The sequence below is a fragment of the Notamacropus eugenii genome, chromosome 5 (genome assembly GCF_028372415.1).
Source record: "Notamacropus eugenii isolate mMacEug1 chromosome 5, mMacEug1.pri_v2, whole genome shotgun sequence".
Taxonomy (NCBI): Eukaryota; Metazoa; Chordata; class Mammalia; order Diprotodontia; family Macropodidae; genus Notamacropus; species Notamacropus eugenii.
The window spans coordinates 28461550-28485017 of NC_092876.1; the positions used below are offsets into that span (position 1 = coordinate 28461550).

The 23468-nt window shown below is 53.4% G+C and overlaps 1 protein-coding gene across 1 annotated transcript; it reads left to right on the plus strand.

The window, feature by feature from the left end:
* Window positions 1-4725: 4725 nt before the first annotated feature.
* Window positions 4726-23052, plus strand: PPP5C (protein phosphatase 5 catalytic subunit). Its single transcript, XM_072608066.1, has 13 exons — window positions 4726-4996; window positions 9359-9600; window positions 14119-14266; window positions 19222-19343; window positions 19597-19662; window positions 20123-20221; window positions 20504-20609; window positions 21121-21263; window positions 21354-21441; window positions 21820-21860; window positions 21965-22143; window positions 22303-22384; window positions 22496-23052. Exons 1-13 carry the CDS (start codon window positions 4876-4878, stop codon window positions 22556-22558), a joined length of 1500 nt encoding a protein of 499 aa, XP_072464167.1. The 5' UTR covers window positions 4726-4875; the 3' UTR covers window positions 22559-23052.
* Window positions 23053-23468: the final 416 nt, after the last annotated feature.

Here is a 23468-nt window from a genome sequence, read left to right on the forward strand (position 1 = left end):
TGAGTGGACAGTCCTCTCTCCTCGTTTCACATAACTGGAATGTGTCAGAGGAGGTGAGCTGGGGGTGGGGACTTGTCCAATCCTCAAGTCTTAAAATTTAGAGCCAGAGTCTAGAGATCATCAACTTTGACCCCCCTTATTTTACAGATGAGGAGACTGAGGTGGGGGAGAAGGATTTGCCACACAGTGAGTCTCAGAAGCACAAAAAGATGGAGTTAGAAGGGTCCCCTTAGGGATCACCCATTCAACTCTCATTTAACGTCAGTGGAAACTGAGGGCCAGAGAGGGAAAGAGCCTTCTCCAAGATCACAGATAACAAAGCTGAGGGTCTTGAAGGCCAGTCTTTTGGGGTCTTTCCATGGCCTTTGACCCATCCTGGTTCCAGACTCCCTGCCTGCATCTCCCTTTTGTCTGCTACCCCAGCCCCAGGCAAGGTGGGGACCTTGAAGCACTCCCCTCAGGCCAAGTCCAGATTCCAGGCCGCCCAGTCACACGCACAGCTTCAGCTGCAGGTCTCAGGTTGGGACGTGGTTTAGGACCGGGGTTCACAGGACACCCCTTCCTCTATCCCACCTCCATGAACCTGCCTCTCATCCCCTTTTCCCTCTTCCCTATTTGCACGATGGTGCTATCCTCCAGGTCTGGAGTTGGGGACAAAGAACCCCCACTCCCACACACACACATAAACCACCTGGTAACTTCCCACTATCCCCTTCCTGGGGGCTCCCCTCCCCTCTACGCTGGGGAGTTAAGGAGTCTAACCAGATGGTGCTATGGGGTCAGTGGGGTAAGAACCAGGGCTTTCTCCCAGCTTTCCCCAGGAGGTCAGAGGCCTCAGTGGAGGGGGCTGTGGATGTGGGAGGGGAGAACTGGGGAGGAGTTATATTTGTAACTACCACCCTCAGCCCCAATAAAGCCTTCAGCCTGAAAGGCACCAGAACTCCCCAGGTGAACTTGTATTCACTGACTTTGTGTGTGTTTGTGTATATGGTTTTGTGCATCAGAGACAGAGAGACTTAGAGCTGGAATGGACCTCATTTTACAGAAGAGGAAACTAAGGTTTCAGGAAGGCGAGTGATTTGCCTAAGGTCACACAGATGACTCCATCTGCTTACAGTCAGAGGAGTGTGTCTGTGCAGGTTGTCTGGGTGACTTGTTTCCTTGTGTTATAAAGAGCTTGCTTCCAGTCTCCTCTCTGGTGTTTTGCTTTTTCCTCCATTGTGTGTATCACAGATCTAGTCTGACTTTATTTTTACAGAGTGGTAAATTGAGGCCCATAGAAAGTATGGGTTTTGCCCAAGGCAAGTTTTGAATTTGAAATCCAGTGTTTACAAGAATACCCAGAATTTCTGTAACTGTCAGGTTTGCAAAGGGCTTTATAGATATAAGTCACAGTTAGATAGATGTGGGTAAAGGATAGATTGATAGATAGATAGTGAGGTAACTGGTTGGACAGTGGACCTGGAGTCAGGAAGACCTGAGGTCAAATACTATCTCAAGACAGTTATTAGCTGTGAGACCCTGGGCAACTCACTTAACCTATTTGCCTCAGTCTTCCTCATCTGTAAGATGGGGGAATAACCACATTGACTCGTTCCAGGGTTGTGAGGATTAAATGAGACAATGCTTGTAATGTGCTTTGCAAACTTTAAAGAGTTCTCTAAACAGCGGTTGAGGTGTATCTCGGTGGATGGATGAGTTACCGCCTGGGTTTTTAGGTGAGGTCACCAGCTCTCTTGGATCCTGTGGGAGAAGGGTCATATGCTAGAGCTGATGGAGAGACCAGGCCTTAAACTCAAATCACTCTCATTGATTGGCTCAAACTAGGGCCCAGCCCAAGCCCCACTTAGTGGCCATGGCTTGGGCCCCTAGGGCTCTCAGTGAGTGTGAATAGGAATTGTTTCGGTTTTGAACAGAAACCCAGGGGGTCCTCCCCTCCTAGACTGATTTTTTTTTTTGACTAGGTAAAAGGGGCCAGTTTTTTTACCTCATTCTCACCTAGCCTTTATCACTGAATGGGTGTTGCTTCACCCAAACGGACCTGAGAAAGACCTTAGGTCAAAAAGGCCAAGATCTCAACCTGAATGCAAGGCCGTCTCTAGTCATCCTGATCTGGCCAGTGGAGCCAGGTCCAGACACTCCTCAGCAAGGGTTGATCCACTCAAATTCCCTAAGTCTTGTGTGGGCCTAACACCCTTCTCCCTCCCCACCCCAAGCTGGCTTTTTGGGCAGCTGTCTGTCAGGGCTGCATCTTGGAGACATCTTTCTCCCTCTCTAGAGCTGTGGCCATGAGGCTGAAGAGTGAGGGGCATCCCCTGGCAATCCCCCAGGTCCCTTCAGTGACCAAACCCTGTGTCCGGGGTGTGTGTGCGTGTGTGTGTGTGTCTGTGTGTCTGTGTGTCTGTCTGTGTGTCTGTGTCTGTGTGTCTGTGTCTGTGTGTCTGTGTGTGTGTCTGTGTCTCTGTGTGTGTCTGTGTGTGTCTGTGTCTGTGTGTCTGTGTGTGTGTGTGTGTGTGTGTGTTCACTCCTGTGTCTCATGATCTCTTTGGGTTGGTGGGGATGGGGGTTGGGGCAGCAGGGCCCCAAACCAGCCTCTGGTCCCATAAATCCTCCTACCCAGAAGCCACCTCTCCCCTCCTTCCATACCCCAAGGTCCATCCTTGGGAGCCCCAGGGTGGACTCTGGATTCCTAGTCTCCTCCTCCTAGGAGGAGTAGGGTGTGCTGCTGGGTGCACACTTAATGCACTGGGAATGAGAACCAGAATCTTGGTGCCACCTGGGTTGGGGTGACTGGGGCTGTGGGGGAGGCCAAACAGAACTTGCTCTGTCCTTCCCAGGGAGGGAGGCTGGCTGGAGAGATGAGACACACACACACAACCCCCTCCCTCTCCTCCACTGTGGGAGAAGACCCAAGGTTTAGAGGGGTTTGTAAGGAAAAAACAGGGTAGGCCAGAGCTATCCTCATGGGAGGAGATAGACCCTGGCTAGCCCCAGAATGACAGGGTGGGTTTGGCACTCTAGGCAGGGACACCCACTTGAGCAAAGGTATACAAGTGGGACCCATTCTCCATTTTTCACAAGGAAACTTCCTCTTGAATTCAGTGGATTACAACACAGTCATTAAATGACTACCATGTTACATTATAGTAATATGATATATTATATAATTATATATATTATAATATATGATATAATTATATATAATAAAATAAAGCCAACATTTACAGTGCTGACCATGTGCCAGGCCCTGTGCTAAGAATTTACAATTATTGTCTCAATTGGATCCTCACAAAAATCCTCTGAGGTCAAAGCTATTATTATCTCCATTTTACAGATGAGAAAAGTGAGGCTGAGAGGTTTAGTAAACTTGCCCAGGGTCACACAGGATCTGAGGCAGGAATCAAATTCATTTCACTCAGACTCCTCGCCTACCAGCATTATTCATTATGGTAAGCGGCTGGCCAAGTGCTATAGGTATGCAGTATTCCACACCCATAGTCCTCCACCTCTGCCCAGAAGGGGGGAGAGGTCACATTCTGTCCTTTCTTCTTGGAGCGCAGTCTTGGTCATTAGAATTTCCCAGCCTTCATTATTTCTATTTTACCGTCGTTTTTCCCTTTTCCGTTCTCCTAGCCATTTTATCTGACTTCCCTCTGCATCCGTTCATAGAAGTCTTCCTTGGCTTTTCCTCCTGTGACCCCATCTCCTCCCCATTACATTGGTACCCCTTCATCTGCTCAGCCCTTCCCCAGAGCGGGGGCATTCTCCTGGTTCCAAGTCTTTGCTGCCACCACAAGCCTGTTTGCCGGACCTTCCTGTCCTCTTTGGGATCAATCAATCCATTGATGACCAAACATGATCAAGTGCCTACTGTGGATAAGGGGGGGACACAGGTAAAGAAGCCAAGGGCAGTCTAGCCCTGGAACCTCCGCGGGTGGACATTTTGTCACCGCTCTCCAAACATAATCCAGGTTGTTTTCTGGTTGCACCAGCTCAAAGCTCCACCAACCATGGACTTTCCTTTTCACCACAAGATATAAAAAATAAACAAATCAGGAACAAAGATATGATTGTGGAGGGGGAGCACACGGACAAGGCTGTAAGGACTTCTAGGTGGGATGGGAGGGAGCGTGTTCCAGGGGTGTGGGAAGGGAGGGCAGAGATGGCCTCGGCAAAGGCGCAGAGGCTGGAGATCCCAGGCTGAGTTCAGGCCCATCTACCTGGCTTGGGGGGGAGGGGGCGGACTGCTGCAGGGTTTGCATCTGGGAGGCCTGGGGGCAGAGGCCCAGCTGGCCCCGGATGACCCGGAGGTCGCACCCAGCAGGGGTCCGATCTGGGGGGAGGGGGGCGGAGATGCCCTCTCCGGCTCGGCCAGGCCGGAGAGGCCGCAGCCCCTGCCCTCGAGGCACGGGTGACCTCTGGGTCACAGAAATACGCGGGAGGTGAGCCACCCCTCCAGGAAGCCTTCCCGGATTTCCGGCCCTCCTTCGCTGGGGGGCTCTGATACACCTCCCGACCCGCCTCGGCTTTCTGCTCCTGGGCAACGGCGCCAAGAGCAGCGGGGCGTCCAGTCTAGGGACGTTCTAGAAGCCTCGTGGCATCTCGCTGGCCAGCGGGACGCCCAGGGCCGCTCTAGCCCCGGGTCCGCCCGACTCTCTATGGTTCGCAGCCCAGGCCCCGCCCCCTCCCCCGGGGAATGTGCGGCCTGCCGGGCCGGCTGTGCGCATGCGTACGCGAGGTCGGGGTGCGAGGCCGGCGCACTGAGCGAAGGGCAGGGAAGGAAGAGGGAGAAGAGGGGCGGGCGGGCGTTTTACGACAGTTGCCGGCGACCGTTGCCTGGGTTGTGGCGGTGGAGGGGTAGGCGCGCTTTGCGGCATGGCGATGGCGGAGGGCGAGCGGCCTGGCTGTGCGCCTCCCCCCCGGGACGAACCACCGGCTGACGGCACCCTGAAGCGGGCCGAGGAGCTCAAGACGCAGGCCAACGAGTACTTTAAAGGTGCCCCCCGGGGCTGGCGGGAGGGCGGCGGCGCGGGACGGACGGGCGGTGCCATGGCAACGGGCGGGCGGGGGGAGGAGGGAGGCTGGAGGGCGCTGCCAGATAGGGAGCCATAGAAAGATTATGGAGGAGGGGGCTGCCACATAGGGAGCCCCGTGGAGAATGCTGCCACATGGGGAGACCAGATAGGGAGCCCTGGGAAATGGGGAGAAGGTTGCCACATAATGAGCCATATGAAGACATGAGGAGACTGCTGCCAGATAGTGAGCTTTGGGAGAATGTGGAGGGTTGCCACATAGTGAGCCTTATGGAGCCATGGACTGCTGCCAGATAATGAGCCATGGGGAAACGTGAAGGTTGCCACATAGTGAGTCATATAAAGACATGAGGAGACTGCTGCCAGATAGTGAGCTATGGGGAAATATGAAGACGTTAGCCATATAGGGAGCCATGAGGAGACTGCTGCCAGATAGCGAGCCGTGGGGAAGGTTGCCACATAGGGAGACATGAGGGGACTGCTGCTAGAAAACGAACCATGGGGAAGTAAGGAGAGGGTTGCCTCATATATAAGGAGCCATATGGAGACATGAGGAGACCTTTGCCAGATAATGAGCCATGGGGACATGTGAAGAAGGTTGCCACATAGGAAGCCATAGACCATTGCTAGATAAGGATCCATGGGAAGGTGGGGCGGGAGAGATGGCTGCAAGATAGGGAGACCCTTGCCAGATTGAGTGCTATGGGGTGGAATTCTGCCAGGGAGGCAGAGAGCCATAAGGAAACATGGGGCAAGTGCTGCCAGATAGGGAGAGGTGAGGAAGAGTATGGCCAGGTGGGAAACCTGGGAAGGACTGGGAAATCCTGTTCAGTAAGGGATTACTGGGAGGTAATGTCCTGCCAGAAAGCGATCTGTCAGGCAGGGAAGACAGATGGCCGCGGGAGTGGGGAGACCAAGGTGAATCCCTGTGGGGTGAGCCCTGACAGTGAGGGAGCCACATGCCATTGCCACAAGCTTGGATACTGCCACAGGCCCCTGGAGTGACCCCTAAAACCCAGCCCCAAGCCCTGGACCAGGAGAAAAGATGGCAGGTTAGAGGCCGAAGGGACTTCAGAAAGTCCAGATGAGGAAACTGAGGCCCATAGAAGAAAGTGACTTGCCCAAGGTCACACAGGCAGTAAGAAGCCGAGCCAGAATTTGAACTCAGGGCTTCTGACTCCAAACCCAGCTCCTTTTTTCCCATCCCACCGAACTGGGTACTTCAGGTTGTGATAATAGTGGGGAAGTTGCTGGCTCTCTTTGGCCCTTATCTGTGGAGTGAGAGAGCTGAGCTTTCACATTTTTTTGCTGCTGGAGAAACCAAAGGGGATCCTTGTAACTTCAGGCGGGCCAGGACAGGGGTTGCCCCCCAGCTTCAAGGTGGCAGATTAATGGCCTTCCATATAACGAACCTTGGGAAGGGAATGGAGGGATGCCTTAGAGGGACAGCATCACCAGCCCTCTCCATGGGAGGTCATCCCATCCCCCCCCCCCCATCGGAGATGGACACCATGGTCTGTGAAGGTCATGGGGAACCAGGGAAGGAGGGTGGTGGTGATCCAGGAGAAGAACAAGACCAGAGGGTTTGGGAGAGACCCTCTTGTCCAAGCTCCCATTTATTGGTGGGGAAACTGAGACCCAGGGAGAAGGGACTTGCTCCAGGCCTCACAGCAAATCAGGGCAGAGTCAGGGCCCAAACGCAGGCTTTTGACTTTTTTTTCAAGACTTTCTCTAAGATAATAATGCTTCTGGGGAAAGGGGGATACCCTTCTCTTACCATCAAACCCCAACAGGAAATGGCTGAATCTGAAAAGGAGGGGGAGGCAACAGGAAGTGGAAACACGTGGGAAGGAGGAGCTGCCCTCTGCCCTTTCCAGGGACAGATTTGGGAGTGCCCCTCTGACTGTACCCCATCTTCTGAGAGTCATAGTACATCACTGGTTGGCAGGACATTAGAGACAATGAGGTTAAGCCCCTCCTCATAGCAGGTGAAACTGAGGAGCCCAGAGGAAGGCAAGAAAGTAGCCCAAGGTCGTGTCTCTAGAACCTGACCTTTGCCCCCCCCCCTTCTCTCAGACAGTCACTTCTTTCTGGTATCACTTCCTTCACAGCCTCCAGGAAGTATCCTCTTCCCTTGAATACCTGGCCCCTCTCCCCCCTCACCCCTCACCCCCCCATGACCTTCCCCTCATCCTGCCCCAAGAACCCCTAGACTAGCAGCCCAGCATTCACCCCAGCTGTCCCCTGTCTGCACTATACTCCTTCCATATCCCACCTGTAGAAATCCCTTCTTAGGTGTCACCTCCTCCAGAAACCGTCCCTGATTTACCCAGACACGCCTGAGGGCCAAAGCCTTTCCACTGTTTACTCCCTCCTAGAGAAGGGGCAGGTCCATTTTTTTGGTATCTGATGCCTGAGCCCTGGGTCATTCATTTCAGCAAGCCCCTGCCTACTCTTCAGACTTCTCAATGACTCGCCTGCCCTCATGGGTGTTACTATCTAGCACAGGGATAAGCCACCAGCCCAGATCACTCAGTTCCTGCCTGTGCTCTGAGGGCAGTAGGAAAGGAGGTCTCGTGGCCCACATAACTCATGTGCGATTCAGCATAGAAAGAAGAAAGAGGAACTCTGTAGACACAGGGACCACCATACATCCGAGGTCAGGGCTTTGATTGCCAAGGAGAGGAAGCTGGCCTTCCCCTGGCAGATGGGAGGCCTAGGCCATGCCCACAAATGGGTGTCTGAGGCTCTGGGGGTCCAAGGCTACAGGTGGCATCCAGGACCCAGGGGACCAGAAGGACTTGGGAGGGAGGGGTGCCAGAGAGGCCTGGGGGGCCTCCCGGGTCTGAGGAGAAGGCAGAGAGCAGGAGGAAAGCTGGTGTTAGTCTGACATACAGTGATTACTGCATTGTAGTGGTTTAAGGCTGGCCAGAAAGCTGACATACGTTGCCTTGTGTGAGCCTCACAATTATACAGAGGTATGATTATCTCCGTTTTACTAGGAGAAAACTGAGGTTCTGAGGCTAATGCCTTGTTCTGGGATCCCAGCCGAGGGCTGGTGACCTCCCAAGGGCAGGATGTCAATTAAGAAGGACCACATCACCCTCCAGAGGACCCCCACACTGAGGGTTGGCTGGCGGTTCTGACCTCTGCCCTGCAGGGAAGGAAGGCTGGCCATCCCACTGGTGGGGAGAGCTGATGTGTAGAAAGGTTCAGTCCTCACAGCAAGCCCATTGCTTCAAGGTCTGCCCCACAGGGCCTTGTGTGTCTTTCCAGGACTTCCTTCAGCCCCCTTAGACTTCCTTTCCTCCAAGTCTTATCTGACCCTTCAGAGGGAAGTCTTTTGATGTAGTCTGGCTCAGTAAACTTTTGGTCCACTGAAACCCCCAGCTCTTTTTTAGACAGGCTGCTCTCTGGCAATGCCTCCCCCAGCTCACACTTGTGCATTCATTCAGACACACGCCTCTTTGCCACTCCATCAAGACTGACCAAGAAATAGACTGTCAGTAGGCCCTGGCCCCTGCTGCCTCAGAGGATGAGAGGTGAGGACTGAGTCCCTCAGTGGCCAGAAGCCTGGATTAAGGGAGTTGATGATGATGACGGCTACCATCTCCCCCAGTGAGGGAGGCAGGGGCCACTCCCCACAATTTACCCATGAGAGACTGAGGTCCAGGAAGATAAGGGTCTGTGGTCCAAGCCACATCTTATAATGGGCAGAGCCAGCCCCCCTGGGCTACCTCCTGATCCTCAGGCTGCCCTTCTTCCCCCAGAGCACACAGCCCCAAGTGCTCTCTCCCTTTTGACAGGGAAGGAACTGTGTCTTTGATTGTAAAGATGGGCAGTACTTAGACATGGCAAGACAGAGCCCTGCCTGGCGCAGACACACGTGTGTGTGTGTGTGTGTGTGTGTGTGTGTGTGTGTGTGTGTGTGTACACGCATATATTTTCAACAGAGTTACAACATTAAACACCTACTGTGTACAGAACATCATGGTCAGTGCTCAGAGACTGAGACAAAGTTAGGATGAGAGGCCTGCCCTCCCTCCTGGAGCTCACGGTCCAGCAGAGGACTAGGAGAGTTGCATTTTCTGACAGATCCCCAAGAGGCCTCCTGGCCTTTGTGTTGGGTCTCCAGGTTATCAAATGAAGGAGGGGAGGGAGGACATTCCAGGTGTAGGATCAGGGACCTCAGGCTGTCCTTTTACAGATAGGGAAACTGAGGTAGAGGAGAGAGGTGGGGGATAGCCAGAAAGGGACTTCACTGACAGGACCTCCACGTCCTCCAAGCTGGGCTTCTTACCTCTTCCCTTCCCCTGCCCTTCCAGGCAAGGACTATGAAAATGCGGTAAAGTTCTACAGCCAGGCCATCGAGCTGAACCCCAACAATGCCATCTACTATGGCAACCGCAGCTTGGCCTACCTCCGGACAGAGTGCTACGGCTACGCCCTGGCCGATGCCACCCGCGCTGTGGAATTGGACAAAAAGTACATCAAGGGCTACTACCGCCGGGCCACCAGCAACATGGCTTTGGGCAAGTTCAAGGCGGCTCTTCGGGACTATGAGACGGTGAGCCCCTGCTGCTCTGCTCCCCCACACTCTGCAGGGCTCGGGATCGGAGGGTGGGCTGAGGGGGGCATGTGCTTCCTGTCCTTGGCTGGAGATGAAGGCTGTGGCCTGACTACAGAGGCCTTGAATACCAGACCCAGGTGTGTGGACCTCCTTCTGTGGGGATTGTGGGATCATCAAACCTCTTCCTTTTGAGATGAGGAAACAGGGGCCCAGAGAGGGGCAGTAAAGGCTCACAAGCAGTAAGCATGAAGAAAAGCTGGGGGTATCGTCTCCCCATGCCCAGGAAGGGACCCTTAGGAGGGCTGTGGCAGGGGTCTGAGCCAGGCTCCAGGAAGAGGATTCTCACCTTCAGCATCGGGAGAAGCTGGGAATGTGGGGTGTGGAGTGTCAGAGGGGGTGGCCATGGAGAAACCACTGAAGGATTTGGAAATTGGGGTTATGGGGAGTAGCTCCACAAAAGATGTCCCAGCCAGAAAGTATGAACTGATTTTAAAAGGACTGAGAGAAACTCTCATTTGATGAACTTCAGTTAGGTCATTAAGAGGATGTTCAGGGGGCTTGGGCTCCCTTCTGAGACCCACAAAGGATGCACAGGTCAGGGAGGGGTCAGAAACAGGAGGCCAAAGCTAGAGGGTGCACATGTTCCTAAGAACTTGGTTTTTTTGTGAAAAGGACTTTTATTGATGTCTTGTATTTTGACATCACAATCATTTCTGGACGTGGTCCCACCCCCACCTCATTGAAACTTTCCCCCAGCAACTTAATAGAATGAGTTCAGAGTCGGAGAGGGCCACCATTCTGTCTCCCCAGGCACCTCCCCCCACACCCTTGTGCTCTTCAGCAACAATACTGATTCTTTCCATTACTGGGAGTCGGGCTTCCCTCGGTGAGTCTTGAGGCTCATCTTGTGGTCCCAGTGAGGCTTGATCTTACCTGCGTACAGACCTTCCCACAATGACCTTCCTACACACCTTGGATCATAACTTGTTTATTTGCTCCCTGGTTAATGATCTTGGTTCTTACCACCACAGAGGTGCTGCTCTGAATCTTTGACCTCTTCAGGGCAGGTGCCGGGGAAGGGGATCCCCAGGCTGGGCGGGGTGTAGGTGAGGTTAGTGACGTTTTCAGAATAACGCCAGGTTGTTTTCCAGAAATATGAATGTGCTGGCTTTCCCACAGCCCCACCAACAGACGTTGTCTGTGTTTCTGTCTGCTTGGAGGTGGGCTCCTGTTGGAGGGCGTCTCAGTCCAGATGAGTCAGGCCTGGGGCCTGGTCAGGCCTGGTGGGTTCTCTGCTCCTAGCCCACGCATACACTTTTTCATCTCCTTGAGTTTCTGGGCTTTGATTCCTTCAAGTAAATGTGTTGCTTTGTTTTCTGTCCCCTACATCGTTTATTTAGCCTGTCCTCTTATAGTTTGTCACCGTCCTTATGGACTGGTGCAGCATCTCTGGAAGCTCTGGTTCTCCCTGCAGCCGTTGGTTCAGTAGAGAGTATTTTTATTGTGTTTCTTCAAGGCTGAGTGTGGCGTTGCCTGTGCCCTCCAGATCTTGCGATGGCGTTTCCCTCCTTTGTTTTCTCCTAGCTTTTGTTAGTCTTGTGTAGACATCCTCGCTGTGTCTATGATATTATTTCTGTCTTTATATTTGAGTGCAGCTGTTCATTGTTTCAGTTTCTTTGCTCATTTGTTGAGGTTTTCTAAGTAAATGACTCTTGTCCCTCTGGGTAACAGAACGGTTCATTCCTCTACCAGGGTCCCCACCATGCTGCCCAAGGGAGAACACCGGACATTTGTTCTTGGATCTCCTGGTGCAGGAGGACCTGAGTTGGCCAGACTTTACTCATGTTGGGGGTTCTTTCAGGGTGGAATGGGGGGCAGCATCATCTGCCATCAGCCCCAGTTCTGTGCCTTCTCATTTCAGAGAGCTTGGGGCCCTGCGAGGGAGGGGACACTTACAGCCCACATATGCAGAGGCAGGACTTGAGCCTGGATCTCTCTGACCCTTGAGCCTGACTCAGCATTCACCTTCCATGTCCATACCACCTCTCAGTGCAGATATCACCATTTCCATCTTCCAGATGTGGGAACCCCTTTTAACACTCAGACACTTTGGAGATCGCCACTCAGTAGCAGTTAGACTGTTTTTATTGGTTCATCAAGAGCCTCTGTAGTGACAGAAGGTAGCATTTGGGAATATTGGCCAATGTGCTTCATAAAGCATGACAGCATTTACTGACGGTGGGAGAACAGTAGTGAACACATACAAGCCATGTTGCTCTTTGGGCACCAGAAGGTGTGTTGGCTTCTTTAAGGATTTGCACATGGACTTTCTGACCCTCTTTTCTTTAGACCATCCTGGATCCTAATGTGGCCGTGGCAAGTTGAGGAAGAGATGGGTTCTGATCTGGGGCCAGGACAGCACTGGGCTGGGTGATGGGGAAGGAACTAGAAGCAGACCAGTTGGCCCTGGAGCCCCATCAGGAAGGGCCCACTTCTCTGCCTGGGAATCCACGACTCCTCATACCCAGGGCCCTTCCCTTGTAGGCACCTCTTAGATGGTGGTATCAGTCATGAGCCCTGGTCTGGACACAGGAGCCACCCAAAGGAGGGTGAGACCAGATGATCACTCACGGCTCTTCCTGCTCCAGGAATCTTCTATTCCCACTGCCCACCCCTAGTCCCCGCTTTGTGTTGTAAAAATGATGTTCCTGATTCTTACCCAGGAAGTCCTCGAGGACTTTCTAGTCCTCTGGAAGGGTGGGGGAACAAAGGAGTTTCCTTTGGGGGTCCCTGGTAAGGACGTGTACCTTGGCCCCTCCTTCCCATGCCAGCCTTCAACATGAGCCCCCTTTTCTGGAGCCTCTTCTCCAGCCACAGATGTTCGTGCCACCCTCATGCTCCCCAGCAGTTGGCTGAACAGACCTTTACCATGTCAGTGGCTTGCCCGTCTCCTCTGGGGGCTCTTTGGGGTCCTTTTTGGTCCACTTCTCAGAGGAATGAGAGAACAAGACCTGTTTTTCTTCCCCAGCCCTCCTAGAATGAAATCAAAGGGTCCTGCCCTGGCTCTGAGACCTGGCACCAGGCAAATGAATCAGAGTTTCTAAGCTGCTTGGTATCTGGAGTTTGAGGAAAGAGTTTATTTCAGCCTCTATTTCCTCTTCCCCTCCCTCCCTGAGTCCTGTTGCCAAGCTCCAGTTTGGGGTAGGAGCCCAGTGTCTCAACATTTATACCAACCCTCCTCCTACCCCCCACCACGATCCAGGAGCCCCTTCCTCCTCCCCTTTGCTTTGGTTATGGACTCTCTTCTCAGTGGTCATTTTAAGTCAGTCCTTGATCTCTTCACTAGGGCTGGGAGTAGCCTGATGTCCTTGACCCCTGGAATCTCCAGCATTTAGCAGAAGAGCTGCAGCCCTCCCTTGGCGTGGCCAGTCTCACTTGGGCATGTGCCCCTGGGAAGTACTACAGGCTGTCACTGACCTCCTGGTGGGCTTTGCCCCCATGGGGAGTTAGCGAGGCAGTATCCCATGGAGCAGCGTGAGCACAGGGGCCTCTGCTCCAAGGGGCATGAGTTGGACCTTCTTGGCCCTCCATTCAAGCCCCAGCTCCCAGTGAATCCTGGGACCTAGTGTCCAGGCCTGACGTCTGCTAACTTGCTCTTTGGCTTGTGCCCACTTCCTTCACTCTCAGGGCCTCCATTTCCTCATCTGGAAAATGAGGGATAGGCTGTGTGCTGTGGAAGGCCTTCCAGCACCTTCAGGGGGTCCTTCTCCACTCTTTTCATCCCTCACCTCCAGTCTGGTCCTCCCTTAGGGCTCCTTCCTGCCTCTTCTTCCCCCAGCTGTGCCTCTCCCTCTTTCTTTTCCTTCTCTCTCTTCTCTTCAGAAGTCCCCTGGGATTCACCCCTACCAGGCTGCCCCCTCCTCATTTGTCCTTGCATAAGTTGTTCCTTGGTGGAGTGGGAATGGGGTCGAGGGGGAGACCCTCCACCTCACACAGGAGCTGGTCTTCCCTTCTTGCTTTGAGGGTGAGTGGCAAACAGGTTTAGGCAGGCCTGGCCTGCAAGGGTCACCAGGCTGAGTGTGGTTGTGAAGAAGATCCAGTAGGTCAGGCAGGGCTGGCACAAAGGCCGGGAAATCAGAGGGCATTTTTAGGAGCCTGAGATGCCAGTCAGGAGTCAGTCTCAGTCCTTGGCTGCTGCTTGTTCTTGTTCATGCTGGTGGGTTAGTGGGGCTGGTGTGGAAAGTATACTCTGGATTTGATGCCCAAAGACCTGGGTTCAAATTCTGAGCAGTTTGGAGAAAAATGCACAGAGATAAGACAGCAAGCCCTCCAGAGCCATGGGGCTGGTGTCTAGCCCCTTCTGTCCTCATGAGCGAGTCCTTTCCCTTCTCCGTGCCTCACTTTCCTCATCTGTAAAATAACCTGTGAAGCCCCTTTCGCTGTCGGTCAGACATCTCTTGGGCACTGCTCTGCTGTCTGACCACTGACTCACACCTCCCCTATCTCCCCGTCCAGGTGGTGAAAGTCAAGCCCAATGACAAGGACGCCAAGATGAAGTACCAGGAGTGCAACAAGATTGTGAGGCAGAAGGCGTTTGAGCGAGCTATCGCTGGGGACGAGCACAAGCGTTCGGTGGTGGACTCCTTAGATATTGAGAGCATGAGTGAGTCCTGCACTGGTGGCAGGAGGTGGGGGTGGGGAGGGTCGTGGGGGCTCCAGCTGAGCACCCTGTTTCACAGCAATGCCTTGAGCCTTTCAGTTGGGCCCAGGGACAGGAAGCTTTGGTTGCATCTGGATCTTCTTGTAAAGTCTTCTCGTTGTCACAGCAGTGGTCCTAAAACTGCTGGAGCTGGTACACTCTTCCACTGAGCCATCCCTAAAGGCAGATGTCAGTCCTCCATCGGGCCCCTTCTCCCATCCTCTTGTTCTCCTAAGCCAGGCTCTTTGCTGGTGCTTATATCCACTCCTACAGTCTTCATCTGGCTGACCTGACTCCATTCCCAAGTATTGAGTCCCCCAGCCTCATCCCCTAACATTCCCACCCTAATACACACCTCCCTCCCTTCCTCTTTCATCACCCCCAGGCAGGGGGCACCTGCCTGTTTCACCAGCCTGCATCTGCTGGCCTGTCTCTAGAAGGGTCCTGACAGCCCTAAGACAGAGAGAACAGCTAGCAGGAACTTGGGTAGAGGGGAGGGGGCCAGGCACTGGCACTTAGGGCCCCTCCTCTTCCTCTCCATCAGGCCCCCACATCCATTGCCAGAGCAGATAGACGTTCACTGACACTCTGCCTGGGCACATTGAGCAGCCCTCACTCCAGTCCTGGTGGCTGAAGGGGTTCTTACCATGTGGCATGAGGCCTCAGAAGCGGTCCCTACCGTGTGACATGAGGCCTCAGAAGCAGTCCCAGCCCTGCTCACACTCCTCTGGTGGCTGTGGGTGCTCCTGCTGGGCGCTCCTGTGGGCCCCCTGGCTACACTCTATCTCCATGAATGAGATTGTTCTCCTAGGGTCCAGACATCCTCTTCTCTGTTCTCACTTTGCTGGTGCTTTCCTCCTTCAGCTTTCCTTGATTGAAATGTCTTAATTAGGCAAACTTTGGAAGCCACCAAGTGACCCTGTCACTGGGGGGAAGCAGAAACCCTTAGCATTTGTCTCACTTTTGGAGCATTGGTAATCTTAGGGCTGAGGGCCACCTGTCCAGGAGGGACCCTGTGTGGAAGCAGAGAGCCCTGGGATTGAAATGTGCGGGGCCTGCCATTTGAGCCAGGGGCAGGGGGGCGGGGGGATCTCCCCCTGTCAGCCCCGTCCTCAGGCACCAAGATCACATCAAATTGGTAATTGAGCTAGTCTGGCATCATATCCCATTTCCATCTTTTGTCCTTCCAGTCTACTGAGCCTCGGCCATTTTAGCCTGTCGTCTGATAGACCTTTCCCTGAAAATATCATAGGAAAGGACTAAAACATCAGGAGTTAAAAATCTAGACCTCCCAGTATTGTACTTTGTGACCTTGGGTTAGTTTCTTTCCTTCTCTGGGCCTCAGTTTCCTCATCTGTAAATTTAGAGGACCAGATGATCTCTTAGGGTTTTCACAGGCCAGTAGTCAGTGAGTCCATCATTCCAACTTAAGACAGACGATACTGCCTTTCCCATAGCCTCTTTTCTTTTTTCTCCACTTCTGTCCTTTCCCAGTGGCTTCTCCCGTCTTCCCTGCCCCTAGCCATGGACCCTTCATCTAAGCACAGAGGGAGAAGGAAAGAAATCAGCGCGTTCCTTTCTCATGAACCTTTAGGGTCTGAGTTACTGAGGAGTTGTGCAGTGGTTCTGTTCTCTTGATGCTTCCTGTTTGTTCTTTTACCAATGGAGTAATATTTTTCTTTTTAAAAAAAAAAGCCCATAAACATGAAAGAATTGTTTTTCCTACTCAGTCTCTTTTTTTTTTTTTTTTTAGATAACTGTGCTCACTTTTCTTGATGTTCTATTGTTTGGGATGTTTGCAGGTCAAATAATCTGTTTCCGCTTATGGGATTTTTTTTTGCAGGAATGTCTCCTACGTCTCTTATTTTCTGCTGATCTTTTATTAATGATCAGGTTTAGGTCTAGGTGTCCAGGTATGCTATTTTTGGGGAAGCACCTTGAGCTCCTTTTTTGGAATATTCTTATCTTCCCATTGCTTTCACTGATTTTTCATGAATATAAAATAATCTTGAGATATTCAAATTACCTTCCTTTCCTTCATACTTAGAGAGCTATCTCCTTGTCTGCTTGCAGAATTTGTTTTTGTTTCTAGAGTTGTGAAAATCAATCAGTATAGACCCCAGCCCTGGAGGCATGTTTGTTTCTCCCCCTTTTGGTTGCCCTCCCTGGATGGCGCCTGTGGATCTGTGCTTTGCTGTCTGTATTCAAAATTTTGGACAATTTTCTTATGCTCTTACCTGCAGGATGGTGGTCAGGCCTTTTGGAAGATCTCTGATTCAGAATTTGCCTTTGCATATCCTCTCTCTGCAGTCAGTCACTTTCGTGGAGTTCATGTGTTCTTTGAATGTAACTGCTGCCGTTTGCTTTTCTTCTGCCCAGTTTTCTTCTACTTCAGTATTTTTTGGTTCAAATTTTCTTCCCTCTCAGAACTTCTACTGCTTTGGAGAGATTTTTCCATCTTGATTTTTCTTATTCAGCTATTTATGTTTTTGAATTCATCCTACCTTTGATTTCTGATTTCATTTTGCTCCTAATATGATCTTCCAACTGTTATTTCTGTTTTTTAACCATTCTCGAGTTTCTTTTTCTCTTCTATGATCTCTCAAGAATGCACATTTTTCATTTTCGTTGGTTCCCTTGATTCAGTTTCCTTAATGGTTTAATATTTATTCATTATGCTTTAGATTCTCTTTGGGTTTTTAGTTACTTTTCCCTCTGTTTTTATCATCTTCTCTGGCAGCTTATCTGCTCTTGAACCAGGTTTTTATTTGGGCTTTCTTTTTAACTTTTTGGTCTTTCAGCCTCTCCAATCACTTGGTTCTTGCCTCCCCCTTCATTCTTTGGCTTCTTCCCCTTCCACTCCTGTACCAACTCTTAAAGCTGGGCTTCTCATCTTGGGGAGAGAATGGACAGTGTATGTGGGTTGCCAGCCTGGGTTCCTGCCCTCAGTAAGTTCCAAGGGGGTGGTCTGGCCTTCCATTTCATGGCTTCGTGATCCAGAGTGCTCTTTCCCTCTAAGCCGTGACCACGAACAGCCCATGGCTCCCGCCCACCTCCTCCACATTCCTCCCCATTGTGGGAGCCCCTGCCCTCACTGTACCTGGCTTTGGTGTTTATGGGCTGAGGTTTTCTTGCCTTTTCATGTGGTGGCTTTGCTGATTCTACACCCAGGGAATCACTCCTTTTACTGAGGTTTTTGGAGTGTTGATGGTGGCAGGGGAACAGTGAATTTGCCCTCCCATGGCCCTGGTGCTTTCACCATCCTGCCTTCTCTAACTCACCTTTGTGTAAGTGCCAGGCCCTCATTTGGAGCTGGGGTCTACCACCATGATCTGCCCATGTATATCTCTCTGTATTGAAGTGGCCGGTTAGGTTGAGGGGGCTTGGAGGCCATTGAGCCTGACCCACTACTGACTTTACTTTCTGCGGCATTTCAGACCCTGCCTTGGGCAGCCTGTGGCAGAGCTTGGACTGTTAGAAAGTTTCCTCTTCCTTAACCTGAAATCATCCTCCTTGGTGCTTCTCCCCCTTGGTCCTAAGTCTGCCATGTGGACCCCGCAGAACAAGGCTCGTCCTGCTTCTTCGTGGCTGCCCTCCCTCCATGCCCAGGCAGCCTCCAGCCTGTGCCAGCCCTTCATGAATGAAGCAGTCTCATTGTCAGGTTGTTCTCGTGGGTCTCCCCATTGGTTCTGTTTCAAGACAACAGTCCTGCCTGGGGTCCAGAAAGAGAGAAGGCACCTGAGCTAAAATGGAGGCCTGCTGGGGCAGAGTGGGGAGGGTCCTCCACCTCCCTCGGTTTTGAGTGCACTGCGTATGAGGGCCTCAGTCCTGCATAAGAACAGGAAGCCCTGCACTTGTCACCCTCTGCTCTGGGACATCTGTGGGTTCTCAACTCTGTCCCAGAAGCTGGAGTTCTAGACTTGGGCCATGGTGGGCCATGGTCAACAGCACTCAGTAGAATTGGTTTTCTTTGCCATCCTACATATTTTATCTTATGTCTTTTCAATTGGGATTCTGAGAAGAGTCCCTTGACTTCACTAGACCGATAGCCCCAGGGGTTTATGACCCCCATGCAGATGCTCCAGGAAATGACCCCATCCCTATGCCTCCACCCTTCTTTGCTCCCAAGCACCCACACACCTTCTGTTTGAACATGGCATGACCTCACCTTGGCCCTCCAGATTTGTCTGTTTCAAGAAGTGATTTTGGAAATATTCCTTAGGAAAGATAGGGAGAGAATGTATGGGGTCTCTGGTCTCCTAATCTCCAGGGACCTTTGCTGACTCATTGGTGGTCTTGGGCCCTCCCCCTGACCCAGTTATCAGTATCACTGCCTTTCTGGAGTCCTTTGGATGAATTCCTTTTGGACCCCCCACCCCATTGTAACAGCCCCTTTATTGATCTCAAGACTCTCCCTCATGGCCCTTTCCAGAAGCCTGGTTACTCTCTCGACTGTTAACCCATTTCTGGCATGGGAACTTCCCAGAGCCTGTAGGGACCCAGCCTTGCTATTCGACTTGGCATTCGGGGTCTCCAGTCTGGCCCGACGTCCTTCTTCAACCCTGTCCTCTGCCAGCTCCCTCACATGCGTCCTGCTTCCCTAGACTGATTTCTCACCATATCCCAACACATGCCTTTACCAAGACTGTTCCCATGGGCCAGAACCTTTCCCTCTGTGGTCCCAGCCACGTTCCTGGACTCTTAGAGTCTAACTGTCCTTTCAGGTCTAGGTCAAACCTGTCCTCCTCCAGAAAACTCCCCCTGCTGGGCTCCTGGGGCTCTCTTCTCTTGGGGACCCCTCCAGCCCTCTCCAAGAATGAGTGATTGCCCCTTGGGCCTCCAAGACCAGACCCGCTCCCTCCTCTGGGGGAGCAAGAGCAGGGGGCCATGACTGATCCCTCCCCCTCCTCTGCCCCCAGCCATTGAAGATGAGTACAGCGGCCCCAAGCTAGAGAACGGCAAAGTGACCCTGACCTTCATGCGGGAACTCATGCAGTGGTACAGAGATCAGAAGAAGCTCCATCGGAAGTGTGCCTACCAGGTAACGGCCTGCTGTCCCTGTCCCCTACCCTGCCCTGGGAGGAGGGAAGGCCCATGGGGGACTAGCACCAGCCTTGGCCACAAACCAGGCTCCTGCCCAGAAAGGACTTTGGGCCTCAGTGTCCTCATCTGTAAAATGATACTGGGTTCAGCCCCATTCCGTGACTCTGAGAGGCTGAGGACTTTAAAGCCCCATCCAGACAATGGGGAAGGGGACTCTTGGGGGCTTGTGCTCATAGCCAATTCCCCCTCAGATTTTGGTGCAGGTGAAGGAGATCCTGTCCAAGTTAACCACGCTGGTGGAGACCACGCTTAAAGAGGTGCCTCTGTGTTTGGGGGTGGGAGCACCCCGGAGGGGTGGGGGAGGGGGATGGAGGTGACAGAACAGCCTCCCTGAAGTGAGGGAGTATGGGGCTGGGCGGGGGACCTGGGAGCCTGGCAGGCACTTACCCGGTTTGGGTTTTGTCTCCCCTTGGCTCTCTCCATCTCTCTACCCCCCATTCTGGTCCCTCTTACTGCTTCCTCTGTCCCCGTTTTTCTCGGGCCATCTTGGTTTCTCCTCCATCCCGACGCTGCATTTGTCTCTTCTCTCTCTTTCCTGGCACACATCTTCCTCTCTTCTTCTGTCTCTCTCTCACCATTCCTGTCTCTGTGTCCTGTCTCTCTGTCTCCTTCTGTCTCTGTGTCTTTCTTTTGCTATCCCCCCCCCCCCCCCCCCGGGTCTCTCTGTCTCCATCTGTCTCTGTGTCTCTCCCTCTTCCCTGGCCTCTTTTCTTTCAGACAGAGAAGATTACGGTCTGCGGGGACACTCACGGCCAGTTCTATGACCTGCTTAACATATTTGAGCTCAATGGTCTGCCTTCCGAGACCAACCCCTATGTATCCTTTTGGGGCTGGCCCAACCTGAACCGCCCCCTTGCCCCCGGGCAGCCTGGGAGGCTTGCCTATGCTCGCCACTTTCCCAGGCCCCCACATGCCCAGCCTCAGCTCTGTCCCTGGCCCTCCAGCTTGGTGACTGTAGGTCTCATGCTGGGCCATAGGTGCCACCCATCGACTGTCACTGGCAGCCCTGGGATCTGCTCTCAGGAGGGCCTGGGTGGGCATGGGGAGGGTGCTGGGATTCTACTTCTTCCTCATTTTCCTGAGCCTCCCCTGGCATAGATATTTAATGGAGACTTTGTGGACCGAGGCTCCTTCTCTGTAGAAGTGATCCTCACCCTCTTTGGCTTCAAGCTGCTTTATCCTGAACACTTCCACCTCCTCCGAGGTAAGCTGGGGATGGGGCTCGGGTGCAGGCAGAGAGGAAGGTGTCCGCAGAGGGTGCCCCCAGACTAGGGCAGGGGCAAGAGCTGCCCATCCCCACGGCTCAACCTCCAGCAGATCAGAGAGCTCCCTCGGCTTCTGGGACATGGGTCCTCGGAGAAGCGTCGTGCCAGGCTTTTGGGGTGGAGAGACTCCCTGCGCTCCCCAGCAGGGCCCTTGGGAGGCAAGGCGCTAAAAGCCAAGGTTCTCATTCCTCAGGGGATCTGAGGTGCATCCTTCCCCTTCTTTGGGCCTCAGTTTCCCCATCTCTATACAGAGGAGCCTAGGTAGTCTCTGAGACCCCCTCCAACTTGGGCGTTCAATGTTCTCCAGGCCTTTCTAGCTCTAAAACTCTCTGGTTCTCTGGCGATGCCCTAGTGGGGTCCAGCTGAGTGCCACAGCCCTGTTCCATGCCCAGCCTGAACAAGCAGGCCTGTGAGCCCAGGGTCTTCCCTCCATCCCTCAAAATCCCCCAGGGAACCACGAGACAGACAACATGAACCAAATCTACGGCTTTGAGGGGGAGGTGAAGGCCAAATACACAGCACAGATGTTTGAACTGTTCAGCGAGGTATTTGAGTGGCTGCCCCTGGCCCAGTGTATCAACGGCAAGGTGCTGGTAAGCCTTGGTGGGGCAGGGGCGAGGGGCCAGCCCTTGGGGAGTAAGGGAGGGAGGGTAGTGCCCTCACCGAGGCTCCTGCTTCCTCAGATCATGCACGGGGGGCTCTTCAGCGAGGATGGGGTCACACTGGATGACATCCGGAAGATAGAGCGGAATCGACAGCCCCCAGACTCCGGTGCGTTCTGCAGGGAATGCTGGGAAGAGAGCTGGGCCTGAGAGGGAAGCCTGGGTTTTCGGGCCGTTGTCTGCCTGGGTGGGCTCAGACGGTTCCTTTCCCTCTCTTGGCCAATTTGCCTGTTTGTAGAATAAGAAAGTTAGATAAGATAATGGTGCAGGCCCTTCTGGGAGTCCATGGGCCAAGCCGGACTCACTAGCCTGGGGCGGCCCACCAAAGAGGTGTGGGGCCTGCCTCATTCCTGTCCCCCGGTGGCGATGGCTCCATCAGAAAGGGAGCGGGGAGGCATTGGGCACAGCTGTTTTTGAAGGGGGTCCTTTCCTAAGGTCCTGAGCCCTAGTAATTCTTTCTTCCTCTCCCTTCCCCTTTCAAAAACAGGCCCAATGTGCGATTTACTCTGGTCAGATCCACAGCCCCAGGTCAGTGAGTGCACACCTTCAGCAGGGTCACTAGGGGCTGGGTAGCATTGGCAGGTTGGGGCCAAGGGGTCAGGGGGTCCCGCTCTGAGCCTTCTCTCCCCCAGAATGGGCGCTCGGTTAGCAAGCGAGGTGTGAGCTGCCAGTTTGGACCAGACGTCACCAAGGCCTTTCTAGAGGAGAATCGGCTGGACTACATTATCCGCAGCCATGAGGTGAAACCTGAGGGCTATGAAGTAGCCCATGATGGCAAATGTGTCACCGTCTTCTCTGCCCCCAACTACTGGTGAGGAAGCTCGGGTCCTCCCCTCCTGCCCCCGCCCCTGCCACTCTCCCTGTTTTGATCTCCCCCAGTACCCTGTCCCTGACCCATCTCTCCCAAGCTCCTTGCCTTCTCTCTCCTGCCTAACTCAGCTGCTCTTTGTCTCATGTTCTGTCCCCTCAGCGATCAGATGGGTAATAAAGCCTCTTATATCCACCTCCGAGGTTCAGACCTGCGGCCCCAGTTCCACCAGTTCACAGCAGTGGTGAGTCCCTGGGTCCCCTGACCTTGTGTGCCAGAGCAGGGATGGGGGCAGGAGAGACCTGGCCAAGCTTAGTGCTGCCTTATTTCTGATGCCACATCTGCTCATTCGCAGCCTCATCCCAACGTCAAACCCATGGCCTATGCCAACACATTGCTGCAGCTGGGTATGATGTGAGGGGGATGGCAGGGCCTGGGAGCCCACATGTGGCCCAGCCTCTGCTCCCAGCCAGGAGGCCGGCCTAGCCCAGAAGTTGGAGACTGGAGGAGTTCCACCTGCTTTTACTTTGTAAACTTTGTATTTATTCCCCCACTTTGGTTCAAGGGGTGTGCATCCCCAGGACAATGGGCATTCGAGGGCTGGGGCTTCTCGGGGCTTGCTGCCCCAGGGCATTCTGGGAGGAGGAGGTGAGAGCCAGGGGAGGGAAGAAGGGCAGGGCCAGGGGAGCTGCTCCAACCCCCTCCAGCCCCCTGCATGGCTCGGCTCCTTTTCCACCTTGTCACTGAAGCAATAGGCCCGTGGAGGAGCTGGGGGTCAGGGGTCAGGGCCCCCAGGAAGGGGCTGAGAGCCAGGCCCACCCAGAGCCCTCCCCTGCCCAAGCTATTTTACTGTCTGTAATTAAAAATGTTAAAATAAAGTCATTATTGTAAGCCAGTCTGGCTGGGGATGAATCAGATGTGTCTCTTGCTGTATTCCCCCATGTATCTGGAGTCATGTTCCTTAGAGTTCAAGAGTCTCATAACTGGAAAGGACAGTGGAGGTGGTCAGATCGGTGCCTCCTTTTCCCATGTGGAGGAGCCAAGGCCCCAGGCCACCCAGTGAGTTAGAGCTGGTGCCTCCCAGCCTTCCAGAGACCTTTCCAACTAAGGCGGGGTATGTGCTCCTGGCTGGAGGCCACCAGGCCAGAACATAGCCCCTGTTGGCAGCTCCCCAGGTGTCCTTTCTGGATCTCAGCTGCCCCATCTGCACTCTAACAAGGGGGAGCCCAAGCCCCTTCTTCAGCCCTAAATCCCGTGGTCCTGGCTCTGCTTCTCCTTGGCTTCTGCCTCTGTCACTGCTGCCGTTCCCCCTGACCTTCCCTAGCCCC